The sequence below is a fragment of the Vicugna pacos genome, unplaced genomic scaffold, assembly GCF_048564905.1.
Source record: "Vicugna pacos unplaced genomic scaffold, VicPac4 scaffold_105, whole genome shotgun sequence".
NCBI classification, from domain to species: domain Eukaryota; kingdom Metazoa; phylum Chordata; class Mammalia; order Artiodactyla; family Camelidae; genus Vicugna; species Vicugna pacos.
In genome coordinates this window covers 1,052,910-1,080,539 of record NW_027328785.1, presented here as the reverse complement: position 1 = coordinate 1,080,539, position 27,630 = coordinate 1,052,910, and the positions used below count along the sequence as shown (strand labels likewise).

General features: G+C 44.9%; 1 protein-coding gene across 1 annotated transcript; it reads right to left on the bottom strand.

Annotated features, from left to right (window-relative positions):
* LOC140694832 (uncharacterized) lies at positions 1-25,717 on the bottom strand. The gene is made up of 8 exons (XM_072957884.1): positions 25,526-25,717; positions 24,771-25,051; positions 24,166-24,244; positions 3,186-3,212; positions 1,316-1,374; positions 966-1,083; positions 306-429; positions 1-45 (listed from the first exon to the last, which is right to left on the bottom strand). Exons 1-6 carry the CDS (start codon positions 25,662-25,664, stop codon positions 1,078-1,080), a joined length of 591 nt encoding a protein of 196 aa, XP_072813985.1. The 5' UTR covers positions 25,665-25,717; the 3' UTR covers positions 1-45; positions 306-429; positions 966-1,077.
* Between the last annotated feature and the right edge of the window lie 1,913 nt (positions 25,718-27,630).

The window sequence follows — 27,630 nt, the reverse complement described above, 5'->3', positions numbered from 1 at the left end:
TGAATGATCCAGCAATTCTGCTTCCTGGGCACACAAGTAAGAGAACTGAAAACAAATGTTAACATAAAAACTCCTACAGGAATATTCACCATTACTTTTCGCCATTAATTTTCAGAGCCAAAAAACAGAAACAACCCAAATGTCTATCACGTGATGAATGGGTAAACAAAGGGGCCCAGCCATACAGTGAAATATTATTCAGCAATAGCAAAGCATAGAGTACTGACCCAGGCCACAACGTGGACAAACATTGAAAACGTTACTCAGTGTGAAAGAAGTCAGTCAAAATAGACGGTTCCACTTACATGAAGTGACTCGATTTGCATGAAATGTTCAGCACAGGCAAATCCACAGAGACAGAAGAGTGGCTCCCTGGGGCTTGGGGAGGATGGGGAAGTTGATAATGTCTGCTTATGCGTACTGGGTTTCCTGTTGGGGGGAAGAAAATATTCTAAGATTGACTGGGATGCACATTTCTGGGCATAGAGTAAAATCCGCTGTACATTTTAATGGGTGATTTGTATTAAAACTGTTAAGAACAAAAGCACCTCGGATTAGTACCTTCCATAGTAAATGCAAATTGCTAACATTTATTACAGGAAGAAGAAACTGCCCTCAGCATGAAAGCAGGAGATCAGCAAATATTAGTTAACCGAAATTGGACAAGAGCATTTCACTTGAAACTGTTGCTGAGTGTACAAGAAATATTCAGACATGACAAGGAAAATCAGTTTGACATCACGAAGAAGCATTCTGCTTCAAATGCAAATCAAGGATTCGGCAAGCCCAGCTGCTTCAAATGACCAGAGAAGAAACCTGGTTCTTAAAACAAGCACCAGAGCCAACAAGGAAATGGTGGTGAGGAAAGCAAGCGGCCTAAAATCTGGAACAGTGTGCTACAAATAATTTCTCCACTGAAAATTCAAAAATAAAATGAAAGTGATGTAATGCTGTGTTGAACTCACGTGAATGGGCTTCCTGCAGTGCTTGACAGTTCTGTAACCCCGAATGACTCAGGAGAATCAGCATGGCTCCTGGGAGTCCCCAAGTAACTGCCCATCAGCACGCTGACCACCATCACATCTGCCGGGGTTGAATTGCAGAGAAGAGAGCAACCTCTGAAAGGCACAGGGAATGTTGACAAGGGAATAAAAGGCTGCGGTCAATCCTGGGACAGAGGCCCTGTGAGCAGAGGCCAGAAGGCTGCAGGTGAACTGGAGTGGCCCTGGGGCAGGAAGGGACCACAGGGGAGCATATCTCAATTATCTCCTCTCTCTCCCTCGGGTAGGAGGGATAAAGCCTGCATCCTTCTCACCTGGAACTGTGGGTTCTGGCTGGCGGAAGTCTTACCGACACGGAATGAATTTCTCAAGACTGCGGAAAAAGGAAAGAAAGCGAGAGGGATTAGGGAGCCAAATCCACGACTCTCTCAAATGCTCCCATATTTATTGTGTATAATCAAAGTAAAAAGTCAATAACAGTTGTGAGATAGTAGGCAGGAACTTGGGGAAAGAAGGGATGAGACAGAGATTGTAGACTCCACCATGAGTACTAAGGCTTAGTTTACCTTTAGGGAAGTCATGGGCTGAGGGGAACAAGATACATTTTTTAGACATGTTCATTACAAAGCAGACCACCAGACCAGCCTGGTCCCTGTTTTGGGGATAATAGACTATCTAACACCACGCAGGCCTGGCGTTTATAGCTGAGGGCCTGGGTCATTGCTGTGCAATAAGCAGTGTGCTATCTATAACCTCAAATATGCAAGCAAGGCATTGTCTCTGCTTTTTATGGCAAGGAGACAGGAGTGAGGGTGCACAGGTGTTTGCTTTAAAGCAGTTAATAAGCACATTTTTTTCTTCTTAAAGTTGACAGGCGGCTGGGATGTGTTACAACTTGTTAACTCAATCATGGGCTCCCACATGGAACCATTATGGAGGACATCCTAGGATGAAAAATCCTGGCTCTGGATCTTTTCCGGCCAGCTTCGGCCACTCCAGCAGGGTCTAGACACATCCCTGAATAACGATCCCACAGAACCACCTAAACTCTTAACTCCTGGTGCTTGAAACTTAATTTTAGCTCTACACAACTTAATGTAGAAAAGTTTCAGAAATAAAAGATATTATATTCTTTTTATATCTCATCATAAGACTGATTTTTCTGATTGCTCTAAGCTGCTTCTACATGGTAAAGCACCTAATTCTGCAGGTGAATTCAGTACTTTCCTTTGGGCATAACTAGACAGTCTGGGCTGTCTGACTTCTATTAGTCAAATACCAATACACTTAATTGATTTCTTTGTTCATCAATTTCAGCCTGGAGGTGAGGGTCTATCACTATTTTCCTCAGCCCACCCTCTACTCTTTTCTCATCAGCATCTCAGGCCTCCTGAAAACAAAACAAAGCATTTGTTTCCCTTCATCTACACTTTCCACAAAGGCAACAGGAATCATCATGCCTAGAGAATGAATTCAACACAAATGTTAAAACAAAAATCTATAAACCTGAAGCAACTCCATCTCCGACTCATGATACACAATGACATGAGAGTAAGTGTGTCAGGTACAAAGCATGCGTGAGCCTGACCACCTCATTTCTATTCTTCAAAGGAAGGAAGGTTTTCGTATTTTTTATTATCATTCTTTGTCATTGTTTCTGATTAAGCCAAAAAATTTTTTATGAAATAATTAAGCACTGCAATAACAGATTTTCGCTGTATCAATTACAGAAGGAATTCAGAGGGGATAGGAAAACCCACCTCTGTAAAAAATGCAAAATTCCTTCCCCTGTTAAGAACACGAATACAAAATGCAACAGAGAATTCAAATTCTTGTGGAGAGGATAAAAGCCACAGAATCAAAGCAAAGTCATTATTATGACTCAATCCAAAATTCACTGGACAAACATGCTCAATGCATTCAAATAATTTTTAAGGCACACTGCAAACCATTCACTTAATTATCTACAGGCTAGAGGAAGAATTTCCCTCTATAACAGACAACATAAATCAATAGGTTGCCCCACCAAACAAGGAACAAACATCAGGTTTTTTGCAGTTCTGATAAATCAGCAAGTTTTAAAGATCAAAATCCAGAAATTTTAAACATTCATTCACACCAGAATGAATCAAGCACTTAAAAAAAATAAATAACCCAAAGAAACTAAACACATTGATCACGTACCTGGATCAATGAGAAATTCTTGTACAGCTGGAAAAAAAGAACAGTCTATAGACTTATACTTGAAAAATAAAACTACTTTTAAAGATAACTGCTAAAACACATTTCATCATTCATGTTGCCTTGAAAAATCTGAGGCACTTGTCTCTGATCAGAAAAGCAATTCTGAGTATTAGTATGTTACAATTCAGTGCCAGTTTGCTTTAGAAGAAAAAAGAAAAGCTACTGTTTCTCATCTTGCACAAAGTTTAAAGAACCTCCCTGCCTCTATCTCCTCCCATTTTCTAAGCTCATGCTCCCCAACCCTTCTGAAACAATTATGAGAACCTCTTATTCCCACCAATATGCCAAATCACAAAAGAGTATCAATTTATTTGTGTAAATATATACCTACACCTTGAACTGGAGGAGAAAGATTTCAGAAGGCTATATGGAACTTATTGCTACATTCCTGAAATCACACACATACACGTTCACAGAGACACAGACATATACAAACTGAATTACTGGGCACTTCACAAGCTAAGGACTTACAACTTCTAGAAGATAACTTTGTAGTTAGTTTAAAATACAAAACGGTCAGCTTTTGAAAGCCTTGAACATTGCAAAATCATCCAAATATCAATGAGATCCAATTAGCCTTCTCTGTAGAATGTAATTCCCCATGATGGCAAAGCAGACCCTAAGAAGTAGTGGATCCAAGACTCGTGTTTTTCACTAGCTATGATCGTTTTAAAACACGTAAACAGATTTAGAAAGGTATGTCCCTATGACATTTATTCTTATTGAGATGGCATATGTATTCAATTGTCTATGCAGAAAATAGGACCCATGATGGTGATTAAGAAATATTTTGTGTATTGAAATATTTATTTTTAAGTGCAGACAAGGAGGGTGGGTATTACTCCATTGTAGAGCAATGTTGTGCACGCACATGTTCCTGGCTTCAATCCCCTGTACCTTCATGAAAATAAATAAACACAAGTGCTTACTTAAAAATAAGAATAAATTTATATAAAAAAATAAATGCAGACTAAAAACCACTGCAATCTAGGAGCCACAATTATAATAAAAATCATGTGTTTCTATCAAATATTGACTATACGCCAATCACAGAGACAACCACAAATCACACCTGACAACCATCACGTGTGATTCTCAGCAATCCTACTAAGTAGACACGGATGAGAAACCCGGCTCTGCGGATGAGGAGACGGAGCTCGGAGGAGCCGGGGACACTGACCGTCCTGCTCCCCGTGACACCGCGTCAGCCCAGGGCAAGCGCTGACAGAGCTGCACTGAGGGGACACCCAGCTGCATGGAACCATGGGGGATTGGGGAGTCCTAGAAAATACTCAAAAGTGTTCAATGAAAAACCAGCTCAAATATGTTACTCTGTGCACCATCCTCTAAACACAGAACATGTCTGGGACCTTTTTGATGCCTCCGTGTCCTTTCTGCCATCATCAGTTACGTGCCCTCTCAGCGCGACCAGTCATGAACTGGACCCCATACGAAGTGCACTCAGATGGAAGAGCTTTAAAAGCTGTTTTATGAAGTTTGTAAGACTCTGTCTATTCCTCACACAGGCGGTCATCCAGCACTACTCACCGGTGCGGATGTACCACCTGAAATCACACCTTTCTGCTTTTTAAAATCCCTTCATGTAATACAGACTTTTAAACAGCAAAGAAGCAGCTCAACCACAGACAGTGGACATCTTCTCACCAAACGGACTCAAACAGCCCATCGGACTACCTGGAAGCCCTTTTCTTCTATTAAACCCACTTCCAGGTACTTCATCTGATTGGTGGACTCGGCCTCTGAATGGCCTACTCAGAGAGATCCCATCCTCACATCCGGGGGTGGGAGAGGACCCTGCTGCTGGGAGAAATCAGTGAGGAAGGTAGACATCCTCCAGCCATTTCTGCATGGGTAGAAATGCCACATGCTCAGAAATTATACCATCAGCACCCCTCGGCTCCCATGGACTGGTTTCACATTAAGCAAACTTATGACACACTGATGCAAGAAAACCAGAAATTCAATTTATTAATGTAACAGGAGATGTGAAACTACAAACCAGATTGAAATATCAGAGTTCAACCATGAGTACAGATTCTCCTCCACGGCCCAATCTCGGGCAGGCAGTCACATGGCAAGCGTGGACAGAAGCAGAGCAGGAAGGGTTTCTAGATTAACTCAATGGACTAAATTTCTGTTATAAGAACAGATCTACTGCCTGGAAAACAATTAATGCCAATCACGGGGCACACTCCATGGACAGTGGCTGAAACACGACTGTGAGTACCTGTATAACTCCACTTTCCCTGTCCTTTCTGGTCTAACTGATGCAGAGGTACAGAGATCCAGGGATGCAGATACCTGTAAACACCCAAAGCCCATCCCTGGGAGCCTGGAAACCAGATAGCCAGGATTTAAATCCCAGCTCTGCCACTTACTAGCTCTGTTACCTTGGCCAAATTACTTACCCTCTGTGTGCCTCAATTTCCACACTGTAAACCTGGGATAACAATCAAATCTTTCTTACTCACTTGTTGTGAAAATTGGAGGATTCATTTCTGTAAAACTCTCAGAAAAGAATGTAGCACATTTTTGGTGCCCAACAAATTTCAATTTAATAAGAAAGTGATTTACAAGTCTCCCATCTAATCATCTTCTGTGTTTCATGACTATTCTGAGTCCCAAAGGAAATCCTTATTTCCCCTCTTATAAACTCTTGAGGAGCACCCTTCTGTTTCAAGCCACCACCTGTTTAATCTGAGGGGGGATTCCCTCCTCCCCACTCCTCTGGTCCATGGGAGACTGCTTCTCCCTTCACACCCCTGACCACTGGCCCACGGCTAGCCCTCCTCACACTAACAGATTGAGGTGTGAGTCCGGGGAGACAAGCAGGGCATATGAAAGCTTTCCTTCCCCTCCAGTGTTGGCCACCCTTAGGAAGCAGCCGGGATGCTCAGTTCCATGGCAAGACAGTCCTGTGCATTATGGGTCAGAATCTCTCAAGGGAATGCTCGCTGTGGACCAGAGTTACCTGGGACTGCGTAAGTCTCTAATTCTGGGACATAGTGTCATGACACTCACTCTCCCACAGCCCTGAATTTCATGGAGAACGTGGCTTCATCAGTAATAAAGGAGACATTTATCGCCTCCCTGTTCTTCTTAGTCATCTCTCAGTTGGCTGCTGGACACAACATGTGTATAAGTATTGGGTCCCCTTAAGCCCCAACATATATGAAGTAACAAAAATTCTGTGGCTTAACATTGGTTCAGGGCGACTGTGTAACTGTCCTGACTCTGCTGATGCTAAATTATGTGTATAGGAACTATGGAACCTCCTCAAATATCTTTCATCATAAAACCAGCTTTTCTTATTTTCCTGTTTCTCAGTAATTGCCAAAGACTATCAAATGATGGCTTCACACCAAACAGCAGTTAAGATTATGAGCCCTCTTGTCATACACACTGTGCTAAACACTTTACATAATTTCTAATTCTCACAATTCTACAAAGCAGAAATGAGTGTCCCCATCTCACAGACGAGGGAAAAACTCAGAAAGAACTGACTCAGGATCACGTAGCTCAGTGGCAGCGCGTGCACGCAAACCCAAGTCAAAACACCACACCCCTTTGTATATGTACCAAATCTCCTACCACCCATTGACACACAGCGGTGGGGATAATACTTAGGGAACTCAGTACACTTTTCAGCTTTAAGGTGCTCCAGAGGCCGCTTCTAGCTCTTTTATAAAATCCCGGCTCACTGGTTTCTAACACTGCAAGAAAAGTCCGATGTTGCAACTGTTTGCACAGGAAGTCTGAAATGTTCACAGCGAGATGATAGAATAAAACTAAGACATAAGCAGAATAATAGTTCCAGGTAGTCAGACATAATGGACATTGTGCTACCCTGAAGCACTAAGCAAAGGAATCAAAAAAAAAAAAAAAAGTTGTTTAAGACTTCCTTTACAAACAGGAAAGTTAAGACTGTAAGAAGGTGTAACAGCGCCACCTATGGCTTAAAAGGCCTTCCTGGTTGCCTGGAAAGGTGCAACACAAAAATTGCCTGTGGATCAGAAACAAGAATCAGATAACTAAAAGCTTATGTAGCGCATACTGCTCTCCTAGTCCTCATGTCTTGCACTGTAGCAAAAACCAACAGACCTGTACTAGGCCTATATTCATAAAAGTCATGTCTGTATTTTTCCAACAGGAGGTAATCTAAGTATCTTGCAAAATACTTCTCAAAGAGCCAGGAAATCATAGAAGTGTATTGAAATACAAAAACATTTATTTACATATTAAAACAGCATGAGCTTTTTTCTATTAAAAAAGCTGACATGTCAAATCAATGTTTTGATATTTTAAAACCTATTAAGAGTGCAGAAAAATAAATCAAAATTTTCTTTAATCACAAAAGAGAGAAGCTTATTCCCTGAAAATGATCAATGTGGATTTTTCTAAACTTAATGCTTCTGGTCAGAGTCCTACGAATTTAAATGTCTGAGTGTATAGTTACACGGCAGCATGAACACTGAGTTGTAACAATACACATTCTGTGTAAATAATCTTCAAGGTCGTCTGCTTAAGTCAATTTAACTAGTCCCTGTCTCAATAGAATGATACAGATTTCATTAAAACTTCATACTGCACGCACACACACACACAAAACCCTGAATCCTTGTTACTTTAAGCCATATTCATATATATCCATATTGAATATGCATCAGAAACAAGCCACCCTCTTTAGTATTCACAGTTGATCCTTCTAAACTATCTGTCATTGTGACAGCACATTTTTACTAAGCAGCTCTTGGATGCTTTGTATACAAGGCGTCTACCTCTCACAGTCAGACATGGTAAACGGCATCACTCAAATTTCACAAATGAGGAAATATACTTAAGCCATGGAAACAACGTACATATTTATCATCAGGAAAGAAAAGAGTAAAGATTTTACTTTCAATATGCACTGACAAACTTTTCCTCCATACTAAGACTACATACATAAAACAAATTCAGTCATTGTAAATTATTCTGTCAATAAGCACCACTAGAGAAAAACAAGCAACATCATTAGCAATGATTGGACTTTCAAAGCCCACTCCTATTTTGCACTATAATCATTTTTAATGTTTTGTTTTTAGTGCTTACATAGCACTAATATAAAGAAAACATAAACTATTTAAGTCATTACCTGAGAATGCAACATTTGTGAAAATGTACAATTTTAATTTATGCCACTCTGTCTCACATTCTCACTGGTGTCTCTCCTTTGAAGGCCTCATCAGGCTGAGATCGCCAAAATCGGTCATTTATGGACTCACAGGAGTTCGGGAAACCACTCAACGGGAGGCTGATCAGAGGAGAAATTGAGAATGCATCCTGTGCAGCCTGGGTTCCAGCACCGAGCTAGGCACCGCCAGCTGCGTTTGATTTGGGACAAGCTGCCCACCTCTCAATCCCTCAGCTGCAAAAAGGAGACATTGATACCTACCGTCAAACACCTGCTTTGAAGTAAAACATGAGAAAAACAGTTTAGCCTTTGGTAGGTGTCCACTCACAGCAAGCTTGGTCATTATGATGATGAGGATTACTTTTAATAAGTTAAGCTAGACCAAAAATTAGAAATCACCATAAAGGAGAAACATTTTAACTCAATAAGCATTTCCTTTTGAATGGATTGATAAAAGTTCTAATGATTTTTTTAATAAACCAAATTTTGTCCATTAATTTTAGATTTACCGGTTTATGGACAAGTCTCCAAAAAAAGAATTAGAGGCCTCTAACCTCTGAATACTAAGAAAGTAAAGTTTAAAAAAATTATGGGGGAGAGTATACCTCAGTTGAGAGAGTATGTGCTCAGCACGCATGAGGACCTCAGTTCAGTCCCCAGTAACTCCATTTAAAAACTTTTATTTAAAAAAAAGGAGAATTAAAGGAAAAAGATGGAGGACTACAGAATTTTTTTAGAGAATCCACTCAGATTTAAGATGGGGAAAAAATATCCATTTCTCACAGGAAATCTTGAGAACTATGTAAACCGGATCTGAGTTGTCTAGTCTTTAACATTATTCATGAATTCATATTACCAAGTCTTAAAACTACCTGATAACCCACAGTGGTGATAGTGATCATAAAACCTGCCAATGCGGATCGAACTCCGGCTAGGACTGCTCTGTTCTGACATCTCTGCCCCTGAGGCCTCACCAGGCTGAGAGCACTAAATTTTGTCATTCATGAGCATCTCGTGTAAGTCTTCCATTTGTGATTCTCAGTCTCCTCTCACCAGCCCCTCTGAGGGAAGCACTGTTATCATCTTCCCCACACGCAGATAAGGTCACTGAGGTACAGAAACTAAACCTGCTCCAGGTCACATCGGCATTAAAGGACGTCTGTATTTCTGCTGTTTTGCGATTGACAAAGGAATCTGAGATATCAATACAAGATAGACTGTTAAATAATCAAGTCTGTCAGCTCTTCACCTCAAAGAGCAGATACTATAAATTCCTGATGTAGGATGAGGCTGCCGCCACAAAATGACTCAGCTAGAAATTAATATCCAAGATGAAGCAGCGGATACACATAAATATTCATGACTGTCAACTCCTCTCACGGGTCTTGGCCCTTCACTGCCTGAATGGGGGTGAAATCCCCACCCGTGTCTGGGAGGGTAGCGCGGCTCTTCCAAGTCTCACCCAGGCTTCACAGGCTGTTTCCCCCTACAGACTGTCCTAAATGATTAAAAAGCTCACAAGATTTTTACACCAGCCAAAACTGAAAGACATTTCTGCATATGGAGCACTTTCTCAGACTTAAACCATTTTTGCCTACACTCAGCAAGGGGGAATAAAGAAACATGACTCTGCAAAGTCTCTTAGCCTTACCACTCACAGGAGTTGAATGGTCTCAGCACAAGATGACCCTTCACATTACAGGATGAGAACAAAATAAAGCCGCCCCAACAACAAGCACTCCCAGAGACAGCGCTCAGCAGTCTTCTGCACACTCACGGTTGTGCAGCCCTCACCACCATCTATTTCCAGAACACTTCATCACCCCAATAGAACACCCCTGTCACTAGCAGTCACTCCACAACCCCCCTCCACCCAGCCCCTTGCAACCATCATCTGCTCTCTGCCACTGCATGAGCCAATTCTGGGCATTTCTAAGATCACTGAAATCAACAATATGTGGCCGTTTGTGTCTGGTTCCTTTCAGTTAACGTGCTGTTATCAAGGCTTTCCCATGTTGAAGTGGTATCAGCATGCCTCTTTTTTTTTGAAAATGTTAAACTTTATTAGAAGGTGGTAAATACTATCAAAAATAGTTAGAGTGGGGTATAAGGGGTGGGGTTTCAAAGGGAAAAGGCCGGGTTGAGCAGTCAGGGTGGACTACCCAGAGCAGATGGCTTTTTTCATATTCCCCTTTATTTATTTTTTCTTTTTTATTCACTCTTATGTCTGAATAATATTCCACTAAATGGAGATACTACATTTTGTTCTTTCATTCAGCAGCTATATATGGACGAGGTCCAGAAGAATGAGTGTAAGTGGTGGCTAGCAGGGATGGCATTTAAGCAAAGGGCAAGATGTGCTTTCAAAAAAAAAGTGAACAATCAGAGGCACAAGGAAATTCAGCGCGTTTCTGAGAAAGTGCATGGTTGCTTCAGTAGGACTGCCATGCAGGGCTGTGGGGGATAGTGGCAGGAGACACAGTGAGGGAGTCACCTGAGAATATTCCCCACTGCAAGCAGCTCAGCCAATTCTCCTCCCTCATCCTGTATTTTAGAGACATTTTTGCTAGCTTTTCTCTTATTTCAAGTAACAGTACTTTAGTTACACATCTGATCATCTGCATCAGACCACATTAGCTCCAAGCCACAGAAAATCATTCACTGACCGGAGCAGCTCCAAGACATAACATTGATGGACCAGGGAGTCCTGCAGCATCCCATCCTGCAGGCACAAACCACACATGTTCCCTGGTGATGTCCGGAAAGTAAAATGCATGGAAATATCTCACTGCTGCTGCACGACATCTGCCCACAAATTGCCCCCAAATCATGCTGGCACAGCACTACTCAACCCTCGCACTACCCCCCCAAAAAAAAAAAAAGAGAGAGAGAGAGAAAAGAAAAGAAAAGAGAAGAAAAGAAAAGAAAAGAAAATATAAGAAAAGAAAAGAATAAAGCTAAGAAAGCAAATTTAGGCTCTTCCATTGAAAACCAGCAACCATCACTGCCAGTATCTGAGCTGGAATGATCCTGACTTCAAAAACCACTGTGCAGTTACTATTCAAATGTGACAGACATATATGTATTTCACTTAGATGATATTACAATAGGATTTTTCTTTTCAAAATTTCCAGTTGCAACAATAGCACAAGAAAGTTTATGTTTCATTTTTTAAAAAAAATCAATTATTTTCCACTTTGTTAATTTTGAATCTATTATTATTTTATAAAGGGAGCTATGCTGCACACTATAAACCAAATATCTGGCTTCTGCAAACAAGACCTATATGACTTCACTATTTCAGAGCAAGCTTTAATGATGCTTTCAAATTGGGGGCGCTCACTAACAGCTCTTTAAATACTGTCAAAGATGTGCTATTATGTAATGCAAAGGGTCTACATACACATCAACTCAGAAACCAAAGAAACTACACGAAAGCCTTAGTTTATCATTTTAAAATATTCCTATTATTTTGAATATTAAATTTCTTAAAAGATAAGATATTTTTTGAGAAAGACATCAGTTGTATTAAAATTCCTCTCACCAAGAAAGCAATCTTTATCAAGAATTACTACCCCTATGAAAATCCAAAAGACAGGACGTTTCTAGCTAAGTTAACTTACAGATCTCAACACAAGCCTAAATCCTATCTGCTCTCACTTGAACGAGCCCAGCAAAGTCCTGGGCTACTCTGGAACTTAGCTCTTCTGTTCCATATGTTGGCAGAGCTAAGATCATCACACAAGGCAGGGAAGGAGAGAAGAGGTAAGTCCACCTGGCGGCCTCCATCTGTTTACTTCCAGCCACAAGGTGTCGCTAGAGCGACCCCGCTAACAAGCCCTCCACACAAGGAAACCCGGCATCCACTCTGCCCCTGCGGTCCCCAAGCAGTCCCGACGCCCCTCTCCCACTGGTGGCCTCCGAGCCTGTGAATGGTCTTCTAATGACCCTCCCAGTTGGTGACACCCTCCCCCTCTTCCCCGCTACACACACACACACACACACACACACACACAGCCAAGGCAGCCTTCCCAAAGCACAAATTTGATTACATCTCCCCCACTTCAAACCCATCAAAGGCTCCCTGGTAGAGTTCTAGCCCCACCCCCGACCCTGCTTGTCCATCCTCACCTCAGTACCAGGTCCCCAGTGACCTCAGGGGCCCCGTGACCTGCTGCTACTTCCCACTAGCCTCCAGGCTCATTTTAACTGTTTGTCAAGGAAGTCTTCCTTCCCTCCAACCTCCGCACTTTGGATTAGGTGCCCTGCTGTGTTAATAAAACATTTTAATCTAAGTCAACTTCTGACACTGCTAAGCTCTCAAGAAGCAAGTACATTTTGCTTACTACTGTGGGTCCACCCCCTCTCCCCTAGACACTCAGAATTGCGTGTGTTGTGAATAAAAGAATGAAGGGGTGGGACTCAAAAGGACAGGCAGAGCTGCTCTCCTAAGGGTCACTTCCTGCTGACACCCTTCACTGCCTCTTCTGTGTCAGTTCTAGTAAAAACCAAGCTCCTCCAAAGCCCTCCACCCCTAGGCCCTCTCCAGTGTCCTTCAAAGCAGGGTCACCCACCACCCTGGACCACACAGGGCAGTCTCCCCGAGTCCCCACCCCACAAGCCTCCAGGCCTCTACCCGGGCTGCTCCTGCCACCTGAGTCACCCTCTTGATTCCTTCCCCTGGCTGACTCTTACTCTGTCCCCAGAACTGAATGTAGAGCCAATTTCTTCCAGGAAGTCCTCCCTGATGATGTCCTTTAGCTCTTGGCTGGGCTCCATCTACAGCAGCACTGCTTGGCGACCAACTGGTATTTGTCCACCTGCTCCTATGAGACCATGACCTCTTGGAGGCCACGTGGGAAAAAGGAGTGAGGTGACAAGAGGGGTGGGAAGAGCAAAGAGGAAAGTCGCAGCTCAAGTCCCAAATTCAAGGATTCTGTCTCAGATAAAAAGAATAAACTGTTTCATACGTGTGTCATTTGGCTATGATTTTTGTGGCTCATGGAAAACAAGAGCTTGGTGTTCAAGCCTGAAATCCAAGTTACATGCAAAGAAATGTATATATTCATATCCAAAGGAAACCAGAGCTGCTCAACAACACTTTGCAGTTAAAATCCAAAGGAACTTTGATAAAGGCAATCTCCCTCTCTCTCTTTATTTTTATTTATTTATTTTTTTTGGTATCATATAGTTTTAGAAGTATTTGTATAACTAAGTGATGGCTACAGCCTATGATTCTGCACTGGAGTGTTTGGGGCTAAGGAATCCCAGATTACATGCACTGTGTAAATGCAATCACACCAACACAATGACAGGCGCCCTAGTGGCTGAGCTGAAGTTCCAAAGCAGAGAACCTTATGTTGGAAGACAGCTCTCAGTAGAAAGTAAGAAATGCAATGTTCTGTACTCAATTTCATTAGCTTTATGAGCTATTAACAGATAGTATGTCTTGTCTAATGAAACCCCAAAATATATTGTCATCTTCGATTTTCTCCATCTGACTGTTTTATGCTAAATTTGGATATCAAACCCTCACTCCATACGGAAAGCTCAGGCCTTAGCTGCAGCACAGTTACATCCCGTGGAAGAAAGCCGATCAAGGGAGAACAGGAGAGTTTCCCTTCAGAAGCTGCTAAGTGTGGTTTTGCACCTGTATGTCATTTACAACCACGCCATCGTCAAAGGAGTAAGACCTTACATCTGTGGGGCAAAAAGCACTGCGGTGGTTCCGAACCATGAAAGAACACTGAGCTTTGTGCAACAGTCCTGAGGCACTTAAAGCGTACTTTCTCTGAAAGGCTCCGAAACTGACTCACTTCACCATTTCAGGTACAACCGGAATTAGTAGAGAGAACATGCCCTTGAAGTCTGACAAGGCCCTGCTGGAATCCTGCTACAGCATTTACTAGCTGCTAAATGAACCAATTCCTTAAACCTCTGAGGAGGCTTCCCAATCTTCAAAACGGGGCTGCCACCGCCCACTTGGGAGGCATGGATGTGAATGCAACACGCAAGTAGGGCGGCCGACTGGTACGTGACACGGGACCTGGCTAGTTTCCCTCCGCTGCCCTTCTCCCCCTTTAAACTTGCACTGTTCCCCCTGGTAAGGGTGTAGCCCCAGGAACAGACTGCCCGATTCTTCTGTATATCCCCGGATACATACCTTACCCTTAGGAGGTCAGAAAAACAACTGCCTCCTCCCCAGTCACTATCAATATTCTTAAGAGTCTGGGTTTTTTTAACTCTATGTTTCAGGGAGACTATTCAAGAATTGTTCAACCACCGTTCTCCAGGTTGGCTCCTCTCCCAACGCCCATCCCTTCTTACCTCAAATCTTCTGTCTGATTGCCTTTTGTTCGTGGGAAAGAGAGTCCGCTAGGGTGCGGACTCCCTAGGCCTCCCTCCCTTCATCACAGGAGAGTGTGACTACATTCTCCCAACTCCCCACTCCGACTCCAGCTTCTGAGGAGTTTCCCCTTCTGGACCCTGCAGCCTCTGGATCGTCCCAAGACGCGCACACGTGGCCAAAACCCTCTCTTCAGATTTCTTCCTGTGTGGCCCTGCCCACCCCCCAGAACCTTAAGGATAAATGCCATTGCTCTGAAAATCACAAACGCCGCTGACTGACACACCAAAGCTGCATGGTCCGGGCTTTCCTCCAAACCAGGCACAGCCCTGCCCCCCCTCAGACACAGTCTGCACCTCTTGAGATGAGCTGATCCACTTGCACGGCTGTGAACACCAGCTAAGAATGACGAATCCCAATGTGTATCTCTAGTCCGGCTCCTTCACCTGAGCCCCAGGCTCATAGACACGAGTGCCTCTTGGAAGTCCTAACTTGGATGACAAATGGCATCTTAAAAGTGCCATATGTCAAAAAAAAGGGCCTTATGTCCACCATTTACTCTAGACTTCGATTCCTGGCAGGTACCTCCCAGGCTCCCCATTTTAGTAACAGCCCCAGCACCCACCTAGGTGTTTGAGGTCACATTCAATTTCCACTGTTCCCTCCACCTGGCCCTGCCCTGGAATCAGTCTTGTTATTTCTGTCGCTAAGCCAGTCTCAAGTCTGGTTCTGCAGGGAGCACGATGGAAACCCACAAGCTCACAGCAAGGTGCACCGAGTCACAGTCCTCCGAAGGGAGTTCCCTGGAGGGGGAGGCATCTCCTGCTGCCAGTCACCTCAGAAGGCACTGGATTCTCACAAAGAAGGACCAGAAGAAGGGACTCAAGGATCTCCCGTGATCTGAGGTTTGAAGGGCCCGAGGTCTGGGGGAGCTCCTAGTTAGCTGACACTCCTGTCAGTGAGCAGATGAGGATGGTAGGAACCCAGGCAAGTCTGTTCTCGCTCCGACCCCTTTTCTCTCGGGAGCCACGGGAAAGGCCAGTTTCCAGGGCACAGACCGGCCATCACAGATCCCAGCCTGCATTTGCCAACCCAGACAGCCTAGACTCCTACTTGCGACTCTTACTTCTGTTCTGTTCCCCCCCAGAATGTGATGGACTCTTTCAGAAAGTCTGGACTGTCTCAAGCGAGACCAAGTCAGTGAAGGATGAAGTGTCCACATTTGGACCAGAGCATGAAAGGAGAAACAAGGCCTCATGTCCAGCATGACGGTGGTGGCCAAGCCCTTTCCCTGGGTGAGATGAACCAGGGTCGGGGTGAGAATGCAAGGTCCCTTCACGGCTGACAGGGGTGTTGGAGACTCACTACCGCAAAATAACCACACAGCCGTCAGTGGTGGACATCAGCTGCAACAGACACAGAGTCAGCTATTTACTGCCAAAAAGGGGTAAAAGTAAAGGCCGGTGCAGGGAGGCCTGCACGGCTGCTGAGGCAAACCACAGACCTGGCTCTGAATGCCCACTGGCTGAAGCAGAGAGGAAGCTACGGTCCCCTTTAGCGGTCCCTGTGTCCACCAGATCCAAGTGAACCAGTTACTTAGGACAAGGCAATGTTTTCCTGATACTTAGAAAAACCAGCCTCATAAAGGGAACAAAAGAGTGGCATGGTTTTAGGCCCGCTCCTGCCCCTCTATGAATGCAAAGTAAAGTAAATGGCACTGGGAAGGTGAATGCAAAAAAAAAACCCAAAAAACAAAAAACCGGTGACTGCTTCCTCCAACAGCGTCCCCTGCAGCTGCTCACCCCCGAGCCGGCCACTTCCTCACCAGTGACCGCCGGCCAGGAAGCGCCGTCACGCACGTCACACAGCGACAGCCAGGAACCATGTGCCGAGCACGTTTGTGTAAAAGCCAGAATCAAGCAAGGTGCTGCAGAATTTGACTTTCCAAGTTTAAATACTCCATGAAAATATCCCTCAGCAGCCCCCTAAATCAATTCGCATCTCACTTCTTCAAAACAAATAAACAAAATTAGTAAGAGAGCATTTGTTACCAAATATAAGGACGAACTAACAGGTTCCTCAAAGCAAGGACTTTAACAGATATCAAACTCCAGTGGGTGATGTGCTAACATAGCAAAAATTCCAAAAAAGTAGAAAATAAGATGACTAGGATAATATACGAATCATGGCAACTGTTAAGTTTTTGCTTTTTATAGCGATGGAGACGGCACAGAGGGCGATCTGGCTATTCCAATGCAGGGTGTGCACAGCCCACATTTTCAGACCCAACAACATGCTCACGGGGTGGTATAAGGGAAAAAGGAAAATAGAAAAAGGAATAGAGGAACAGCCAAAATTAGAAACACACGAGAACAAAAATGACTTTGAGAGCATTTACAAGAAATTACGTCAGTGTGATGAGGACAGGGACGCAGGGACGGTGAGACCCACCCTCACCTCCTGATCCAGGGAAGGCAGGGGCCTGAGGGGAGCGATGCTGCCGGGGGACCCCAACGTGGTCAGCGCCCCAAACCAAAACTTCACCTAGATGCGTGTAGACAGCTTTTGAGCTACAAAATGTGGTCGCATTTCAAGCTGGACAACTTTACTCACTCCCACCAAGAGGAACAGGGGAGAATTAGGTTCTGCTCCTGAACCAAAGCATTGTTTAAAAAATTAATGACTGTGTAATAGTAAAAGCAACAATGGAGTAAAAGTCACTGGAGGAGAACGTGCTTGACCCGAGCTCACTGGCCACGTTATCTCACTGACGTTCAGATGCTGGCTGAGCCCTTATGGTACCAGAACAGACAGACCCACCAGGAGGGAGGTTTAATGCGCTGCTGTATTTTGATGTCGGCAGCCATGCCTGGTACACGAGGTTCTGGGTAAACAATGGTGACAGTGTCAACCACTATGGGGTAAGCACACATCCAGCTACTCCGCCAAATCCCAAGGGCAGACTTCAAAAGGCAAAAACAAGCTGGCATTCTCTGTTGGCTCTGCAGAATCAGAGCCAAGCAGTTGCTGAGCAAAAATGTCACCAGTGCCTCCTATGACAAAATAGGAGGCACTGGCGTGGGGCTGGGACAGGGCTCCAGGCTTCCACTGATCACCCACCAGTCTGTCCAGGGGGTGAAGGAGGTCCCTGCTTTCATTGCACCGATGCACCTACCTTGAATGACGCCTTAGGACTCAACAGGAGGTGACAGGTGAGGTGAACGGAGCCAGCCTTGGTGTAGCACGGTTCTGGCAGCTATGCCCTCAGCAGTGCCCAGTTTCCTAAACCTGACACCTCATCTCCAAGGAGCAGAAGTGTAGTGTGGGCATGTAGATCACAGGGCCCTGTGAGGACAAGTACAGATCATGGCCACAACATGCCTCTCCCCTTCCTTAAGCCATAGAGGAATGTCCGGGGAGGAAGTGAAAATTATTCCAGAGCCCGCCAGGCACCACACGCAGGTGGGACACGGATCCCCTGTGTCTGTCATTCACAGGACTGGTGTGGATTTTCTTTTTATCAATTCTCTGGCATCTTCTCCTCCATCTTACCAACAACAAGAAAGTAGAATCTGACCTTAGAATCACAGAGAATCACAGAGCCCCTCCTGCACAGCGGGCCCGGCAGCACGTGCCATGTCCTCCGACCGTCACCTGTGGGACCGCCATGAGCGCTCTCCAGACTCAAGGCCCGAGGCCGTAGGCCGGGGGGACACAGCTCACCTCACTCTCCCCAGTAAAGGGGGACCACCTCTCGGCAAAGACGTCTCACCCTCTTCTGCCCGAGGGACAGCTTGAAAGATACACAGGGAAACATAGTAGAGGGTGAGGGGTTAGGCAGCCCAGAAGTGATCGTCTGCACTTCCAAGGCAGAGTGGGGCCTTTGACCTAATCACAGGGACAAAGTGAGGACGAATTTTTCCCTGCTGTGTCCCATACACCGTGACACGCCTTTCCCTGCGTAAGGAGCTAATTCGGAAGCCCCTGGCAGTGTTTCTGATGTCCTAACTTGGCATGGTGGCTGTCAGGCAGGGGAGAGGGCCTGAGCCGTGCTGGTGCTGGGCCTGGGAGGCAGGAGACATCGGCTCCACCCTGAGCTCAACCAGCACCTCGTTCTGCGTCTCGGGATTCAGAGTCTCATTTATAAGCAAAGGGATGAAACTGTCCCAGGACAGGCTGTCCAACAGGAATGAAATGAGAGTCATGTAAATAACGTTTCCCAGTTGCCACGTTTAAAATGTAACAAAAAAAAACCAAGTAACTGATTTTAAGAACAGACCTTACTTATTCTACTGTATGTAAAATACTATCATTTTGACGTGTAATCAATATAGAAAGTAACAAGATAGTTTATATTCTTTTTACTAGACAAGTTTCAGCGTCTGATGTGCATTTGACTTACAGCACATCTCAGCTCAGACCGGCCTCCTCCCCAGCACTACTAACATCAGTAGCTGTGGCTACTCTATTGGACAGCAACTCCAGGGGTCCCCCCAAGTGTCCTGGCTGAAAAGGGGAAGTAAGTGTCCACACTAACCCTAAAAGGATCTCTCTGAAACAAAGGCGGATTTAGTTTTAAACGTCTGAAAACTGGCGGGCTACACCTCCTTCCCGCCTTGGCTACAAGAAAGCCCTCCTCCTTGATGATCCCATTCTGGATGTAGGGAAGCAATCTGTCACACAGCCAGGGTGGCCCGGCCTTCAGGTTGACTTACCTGCTGTCTGTGTCCAGTCCCACGAAGTCCTCCTTCTCAAATAGGATGTAGAGGAGGGGGGTCTTCTCCCCAGAATTTTCGGGGTCCCCATCCAGCCACTTGGACTTGGGCAAGATGAAGAGTGACTCAGTGAAGTCGTCGATCCTCTTCTCCACCACCCGCAGTCCTCGTAGATTGAAGGCCACGTCGGTGTGCGGCTGCTCGGCCACCTCCCCATACAGCACAAAGACAAAGAGCTGAGAGTCGTAGAGCGTGGTGCCATACAGCTCCTCTGTGCGTGGAGCTTCTAGAAGGTCTTGGCCAAGAGGCAGTCAGTAATGGTGACAAGGCCCATGACATTGCGGTGGGTCTGGAAGTCACTCCATCCATTCTCGGGCACATAGAGATACCTATAGTAGATACAGAGTGCCCACTGGGAGCCGCAAAGTCTGATCTGGCTCACCAAGGAGATTCCATTATAGCTGCAAAAGAAATTCTCTAAGATGATCCCCACGGGTTGGACCACAATCGGGAGAGTCTGGTGGTCCTCAGCGCACTGCACGTAGTCAGGGGCGTTCATGTTGCAGGCCCTGCCGAGAAGGGAGGGTAAATCGATGTACACACTGTGCTGTGGGCTGCGGGCCTCACTGGGATGAGGCGACCTGGTGTGCACCAGCCAGAAGGCAAGGGAAGTCCAAGCAAATCGGGGATAATTTTGTCCTCAGCGTCTGCACATGGCTACTGAAGCTCAGATCACATTACCCAGCTTTTGGTCTAGGCTTCCATCCCCTGCAGAAAAGGATCATTTCTTGTTTTCTGTTTCCAAGCACCTAGGCAGGCCCTGATGCAAAGTCGGTGCTCAAAACTGCTGAATAAATGAATGAATAAAGGAATTGCTTCCCCACCCCTCAGCAGGATATAATGCAAAGAACCATAGTAGGATCAAAATATCTGGATTTCAACGCCAATTTATTTGAACTCCTAAGGTGCAGAATAATGGGTAAGAAAACTTGCTTTGGGGAGGAGGGTACAGTTCAGTGGTAGAGCACGTGCTTAGCATGTTCAAGGACCTACGCTCAATCCTCAGTACCTCATTTTAGAAAAATGAAACAAATAAATAGACTTAATTATCCCCCTCAAAAAATATTTTCTCCATTCAAAATTCAAAAAAACCCACCTTGCAATTGACACAACATTGTAAACTTGACTATACTTCAATTAAAAAAAAACTACTTGCCTTACAAGAATATATCTGGATTATGGAAGTTTGCAAATGTAAAATGCCTAGGGTACCACCTGCATAAGAAGAAGGAACTGTACAAATGTACTATCCCTCATTTATGAGCTATTTTTCCTTTGGGGAGATTATAACCTCTCAGAGATATTTTTCTCATATTAAAAAAAAAAGAAAAAGAAAACATTACCTGATTCTCCATACTGCTGAAGAATCAGATAACCCTATGAAAGCATCTGACCCACAGAGTTTATTCAATAAATGTTTGTTGAATGAATGAATAAACAAGCAAAGTGAATGCTGCTCCCTGCCACAGACCATCATAATGGTACTGCTTGGAAATGCTAAGCCCACGTTCCACCCAAATCTTCACTAACCACGTGGGTGACCTGGGCAGACCTGTGTGCTTCTCTCAACACCAGTTTATTCATAAATAGAAATGAGGGCAATAACACAAACCTAAAAGGGTTAGTGAGTCACGAATGAATAGTACCCCAACTTTGCAAGATGGAACTATTAAAGAAAATTGGGCAAAGAGTCCATAGGCCCTCTCCATATTATCTCTTACAACTACATGGGAATCTACATTACATCTAAAAATAAAAAGTCTATTATTTTAAAGAGGCTATTGAGTTTAAATCAGCTCACCGTCTCAAATAAGGAACACACAGTACAAATAAGAGAATGCGCAGCCCATGAGATGCACTCAGTAAATATTCCCACTGAACCCACTGGTCCCTCCAAATTCAGAGCATGAGGATGTGTCCTCGTGGCCAGAGGCCACTGCACCTGAAGCTAAAAAAGCTAATGGTCCCCACTTTCAAAAGCCCCTGCCACCAACCTAGGTCTAATTTTGTATTTGTAATTTTTTTTCTTTTTATAGAATAGAAATCCCCAATTGCATAGCCTTCAGGTCACCAAAACCTGACCACAGAGATCATGATGGCAACCCTCCTTGGTGAAACAATAAAATGAAAAGCCATTTCCACAAGACCTCTGTGTAAATCTACTAGGGAACTTCATCCTGGACTGAGAGGAAGAGGACTGGGGAGGAGGGGGCAATCTGAGGCACACAGACCCATGGGCCACCTGTCCCACGATGGACATTACACTCAACCCTCGCCCTCCAGGAACTTCAAAATACACACAGACAGAGTGATGTGGACAATATATATGTATTTTTAAAGAAATTCCGACTCTCTAGCAGGTCTTGTATCTACCGAGACACAAATGGCTTATGTGTATAATGTTTCACAAAAGCCTTAAAACATTACCACCCCAACTTGACACATTAAGAAACTAGGGATAGAGGTTTATCACATTGTGCAAGATTAGAGAGTTGCCACATCAGACACTGTATTTAAACCCAAGCCTTTGCTCCACTGCTCACACAAGAAAGTGTGACATACTGCCCCTTTCCTGCCCTCTCCCTGCAATAAATCTCTGAAGAGTCTTTTCTGTGCCACGTGGAATCACAATCACATCAATTTACCACAAAGAGCTATGTGACTCCTTGGAGGACGTGTCAAAATCTAAAGGGTTGTGATGGGAGGAGAGATTTGAATTTTCTGTTTCTCAAAGGAAACATGGCTTTAAAAGAAACTGAAAAGCACTTATCTAGTCTAAGCCCTCATTGTGCAGAGAAGGAAATGGAGGCTCAGAAGAGATGAGGAAAGGGACTTATTAACAAATATTGTCTCAGTGCAGCACCAAGCCAGCCCTGGGCCCTTCTGGGGGAGTACCTGGAAGGCCCAGGAAAATGATTGTTAGAAAAAGGAAAGAGAAGAAGCATACAAGGCCCTGTCTCTACACCACCATACCATGAAGTTCCACCAAATTATCCAGTATTGGGTGCAGCCAAAATTTAGGTGGGCTAAAGAGGTTATAGAAACCTGGAAGTCTCAACCATTGTGGAAATTCCAACATTTACTGTTTTTTTCCAAGTTTAAGCATCAGTTCAGTGGGCGCTCCATACGAGGGACTACACGAGGCCTGGAGTTCTCCCAAATACAGATCTCTATTATCACGTGTGCAAACCACACACAGGCCCACCAGAAGAAAAACGCCCACACATAAGATGGAACTACTGAAACAGAAAAGAGCCAACCAGCATATATTGCTAGCAAAAACGGTGCTGCTAGAAATAGACTCATGGACATAGAAAGCAAACTGTTGTTAGCAGGCAGGAAAGGGAGGATTAACAGATACACATTAATAAATATAAAATAAATGACAAGGACCTACTATATAGCACAGGGTACTATTTTCAATTTCTTGTAATGAGTTGTACTAAAAACAATCTGAAAAACATTTATATACATATGCATAAGCTTATAACTGAATCTCTGCTGTACATCTGAAGCTAACATGGTAAATTTACAACACTTCAATAAAAAATAATTTTATATAATAAGTAAAAATAAAAGCAACGCCATAAAAAAAAAAGTAAAAGAACACGGTAATCCCCTTAGCTGTAGGTGGTGGAGAACTCTGCAAGCACCAAGTCCACTCGAATACTCCAGCACTGGCGGTCACTCATTCTAACCATCAGAGAATCACTTGGCTTCTACGAGGTTACTTTTCTCTTCAGTGAAAGGCTACAGTTGCATCTAATGATGTATTGAATCTCATCATTCACAAACCCAAGAATTAATGAGGATTTCCCATAGGCCTGGCTCTGGACAGATGAAAAGATAGGGTCCCAGATATATTCATGTGTAGAAGAAGTTTATGCCATAAAGACATTAATTCTTCCTGCTTTGCTAGACAGATTCATTGCAATTCTGATTAGAATTCCTCCCAGATATTTCATGGAATGTAACAAGTTAATTTATGGTCAGGAACAGCCAAGAAACTTCTTTAGAACCACCACTGGGAAGGGGTGGATAGGTCATGCATTTCAACTGGTCTTTCTGATGTGATGAAAACGTTCTGGAATAATAATGGTTGCACAAATGTGAATATGCTAAAAGCTGCTGAATTGTAACATTCAAGTGGGTGGACTTCATGGTGTGTGAACAATATCACAATAAAGCTGTTATATGAAAAAATCCTTCTTGCCAATTATTTTTCCCTCTATACTACTAGTCTGTCCCACAATTTAAGTAAAACAAACAAACAAAAAAAAACAAAACAAACCAGATTTTGCCAGGAGCTCTTTAGGAGTGCAATGTCCCTGGGTCTCCAACGCCTCAGGTTGTGCTGTTCCTGTTAATACACAATAGCTGGGCTGGACTAGTTAGGGACTATAAGTATCTTTTTAAGATCGACGGTCTCACGTTTCACCCTGGGAGAGTGAATGATGGAGGATGAGACAGCCTCATGCCTTCAGCTCATTTTTAACTGAACCAAGCCCTGCTTTCACCACTGTAATCCCTCTCAGTATAAAAACATGTGACATGACATCAACAAGCACCGCCATCATAACACCTGAAAGTGTTCAAGGTACTTACCTGGGGCAGAAATCCTGATCAAGGAGACAGAAGCTCCCTCAGCACTGCCGCTCCCTTTTCCCGACTCCACCAGGAGAAGCTGGGAGTTACAGCCGCGGGCTCTCAGCCTGGGGAGCAGCGCCCACGCCGCTAATCTGGACCTCAGGGATCGGGAAAGGGAGAGGAAGGCAGCCCCGGGGTCGCGGGGCAGGGAGAGCGGGGTGGGGGACGCGGGCTGCAGCCCCGCTCGGAGGCCAGCCCCAGCCCCAGCCCAAGCCGCCCGCCCCGTCCGGGTGTGCAGACCCCGCCCGCCCGGGACACAGCCCGCCCAGTGGTGGGGACAGGTCGGCGGCCTAGGAGAGGAAGCCCGGGAGGGGAGGACTCGCGGGCGGGAGAGGGGAAGCGGACGCCAGCCGCGGACTGAGGGGAGCCCGGCTGGGCCAAGAGGCGGCAGGGGCACACCTGGCCCTGGACAGCTGTGGCCGGGGCGCCGGGGCAGGTGGCGCGGGCAGAGGGGTCTGGCCCGAGGAATACAGCTGAACACACACTGACTGGCGCCCTGGGGGGCTGTGACACGCCGACCGCCCTCCCGCAGCCGCCTCACCCCTTTCCCGATATCCCCTCACCTTGCACTTCCACAGCCAGAGGCCCCGGCCCCAGGCAGTAGCCAAAGGCCTACAGGGCGACAGAGCTGAGAAGTCATTGGGGCCGATCCCCGGCTCGGAGCTGGAGCTTCCAACCCGCGGTCCAGCTGGCAGCAACTGCGCATGCGCAGGAGGGCCAGCGATCCGCTCTGGGTCCTGAGAGAGAAGGGGAACCGAGGGAGGGAGAATAGGGGAGGAGGAGGGGAGGCGGGGAAAAGTGGAGGGAGACACATGGACAGGAGGAGCAGAGGGAAGGCAGTTATCTGGAATTGGGAGGGGAGTAACAGAGATGGGGAGAAAGCGTTTTACCTCTTGTGGCACCCCGAAGGAGGCAGCAGTCCTGCCTATACACCCTTCTCTTACCCGTCATTGCCCACAGCTCATATTTTACGTCCCTGGCCCAGCCCTCCAGCTAAGGTCTCTGCAGAAACCCTACGGGTATCATACCCATTGCCCCCACAAGGAGCTAGGTTTACTGTTGCTCAGGGAACCAAGCACCCGCAGGTGTTGTTTCTCAGAACTACCTTGGGAAGAGTACATATTCCCCTTTTACACGCTGGGAAACAGGCAGGCACGATCTCTGCCTTAGCTCCACTGTCCCAAATGTTGGGCTGGCAGGGAGCGGGAGGTAAAATGTCAGAGCCCCAGAAGGAGCAGACTGCCTGAGTGTTGGTGTAGAGTCCCCATCCCTCCTGGGTAAACCACACCCCAACCTCGGGGAATAATCAAGGGCTCACCGTAGGCCCCTGTGTGTGGGAGAGCTGCCCTCAGTCCCAGTGTCCAACTTGCTAGGTAGGTAGAAGTGTTATTGAGTCCAAATTCATTCTCCTCAGTGCAGGACAGGCCAGTAAGTTGGGAGACCAAGTGTTGGGGCATGGAATAGCAAGTTTCTGTAGACCTAGATGGCAAACTAATGTCCTGGAAAACCATCTCCCCATGTCAGAATTCAGGCTGCTTTCCTATGTGCTTGGTTTTTGCAAACTTCTTGGTGTAGGAATTCCTTCTTGTTAGAATCCTTTGTTCTTGCAGCTATCTCCCTGGGTCAGATCCCTGTAAACCTCCAACAAAACAAACGTTATTTTCTATTCTGCAACGTGTTATCTTTATATGATTGGAAAAGTGTTAAATACCCTTAAAGGTCAGAGCCTTCAGAATAGGCTCTCCTGTATATTTTAGGCTCTAGGCAACATTGTTTTACAAGCAAGAAGAAGCCTAGGAGACAGAGCACAGGGTTAAAGTCAAAGGAACAGATCTAATATGGAGTCAGATTTCTTCTTTTCTATTACTGTGGCAGAAGCCACTTGAGGATTTAAATCCCTTAAAGTTAAAAATAAGTAAAACTTTAAAGGAATTTACATACATTGGTGGGAACTTGCATAGCATATCTGGAAAAGCACACAAAGGATTGTAAACATTGGCATCTCCAGGGAGGCGTGTAAGAACAGAGGATGAGGGAAAACTTCTTTCACTTGAGTATTTTTTGCTCTGTTTGAATTTTTTTAACCATATGCATATATTTCTTTTTCAGTTAAAATAAATGTGTAATGGAGCAAAGGAGTAACTAGTTCAGCAAATACAGCAGCCATAGACTCACTGAGTCATCATTTTCGATTTAAGCCAGGAAGCATTGATTGTCTCTCTCCTATGTGCCCAGTGCTGTTTTAAAACTTTTTTATATTTTTTTTTATAAAATAATAACATGCTATCCCTCACCCCTGCTCAGGGCTGGTGGGAAACCAACTGAGTTTTTATTGAGTTGTTTTCCAAGGAGTAGAGATGAGTTATAAACAGAACACAACTTCAGGGCAAAACAGGTGGACTGGTTTTCCAGCAGGCCAGATAGCGATGACGGGTTTTCAATAGAGGCGCACAGAGGCTGAGAGAGAAAGCCTCCAGGACCCTACAGAAAGCTGCCCACAGTGCCTTCTCCATGGCACTACTGAAATAGGAAAGAACAAATCTGACTCCATATTAGATCTGTTCCTTTGACTTTAAACCTGTGCCCTGTTTCCTAGGCTTAGTCTTGCTGTTTCTGCACCTTTTGTGAAACAATGTTGCCTAGATCCTGAAATATACAGGAGACCCTATTCTCAAGGCTCTGACTTTGAATGATATTATCACTTTTCCATTCGTATAAAGATAACAAGATACAGAATAGAAAATAACATTTGCTTGTTGGAGGTTTACACGGATCTGACCCAGGTGAAGAGCTGCAAGAACAAAGGATTCTAAAAACAAAGAATTCATACACCAAGTTTGCATCAACCAAGCATTCCCGCTTCCCCTTTTTAATATAAGAAGAGCCTGAATTCTGACTTGGGATGATGGTTCTCCAGGACATTGGTCTACCATCTTCTCCACTGGCTTTACAAATTAAAGCCGCTATTTCTTGCCCCAAATCCTTGTCTCCTGATGTGTTGGCCTATAATGCACGAGTAGAACAAGCGTGGACTCGGAAACACAAACATACATTGAAAGTACGCATTTGGTATATTAAATGACCTGCTTCCACTCGTATTCCTGAGGTTTTCTTCTCTTGACCACTCCTACTATATTTATGAAAAACCTGTCATGTGGACACATTTCCTTCTCTAGCCACTACCCTTCCATGTAAAAACTGATGCCAAGAAGGCAATGGAAGTTGCTAGAAGGTATTACCTGGCCAAAAAAGAGCAGAAGTGGGTTCTGGCTGATGTTCAGGAGCAGGCCGGGGCACCTGACAAGATGTCATAAGTACGGATAGACAGCTGGGCACCAAAGGAGAAGCTTCTAAACTTCCATGAGGGACTTGGATAGGAAGGAACAGTCCCAGACTATAGCTCTGATCCCACCACGAGCTTCC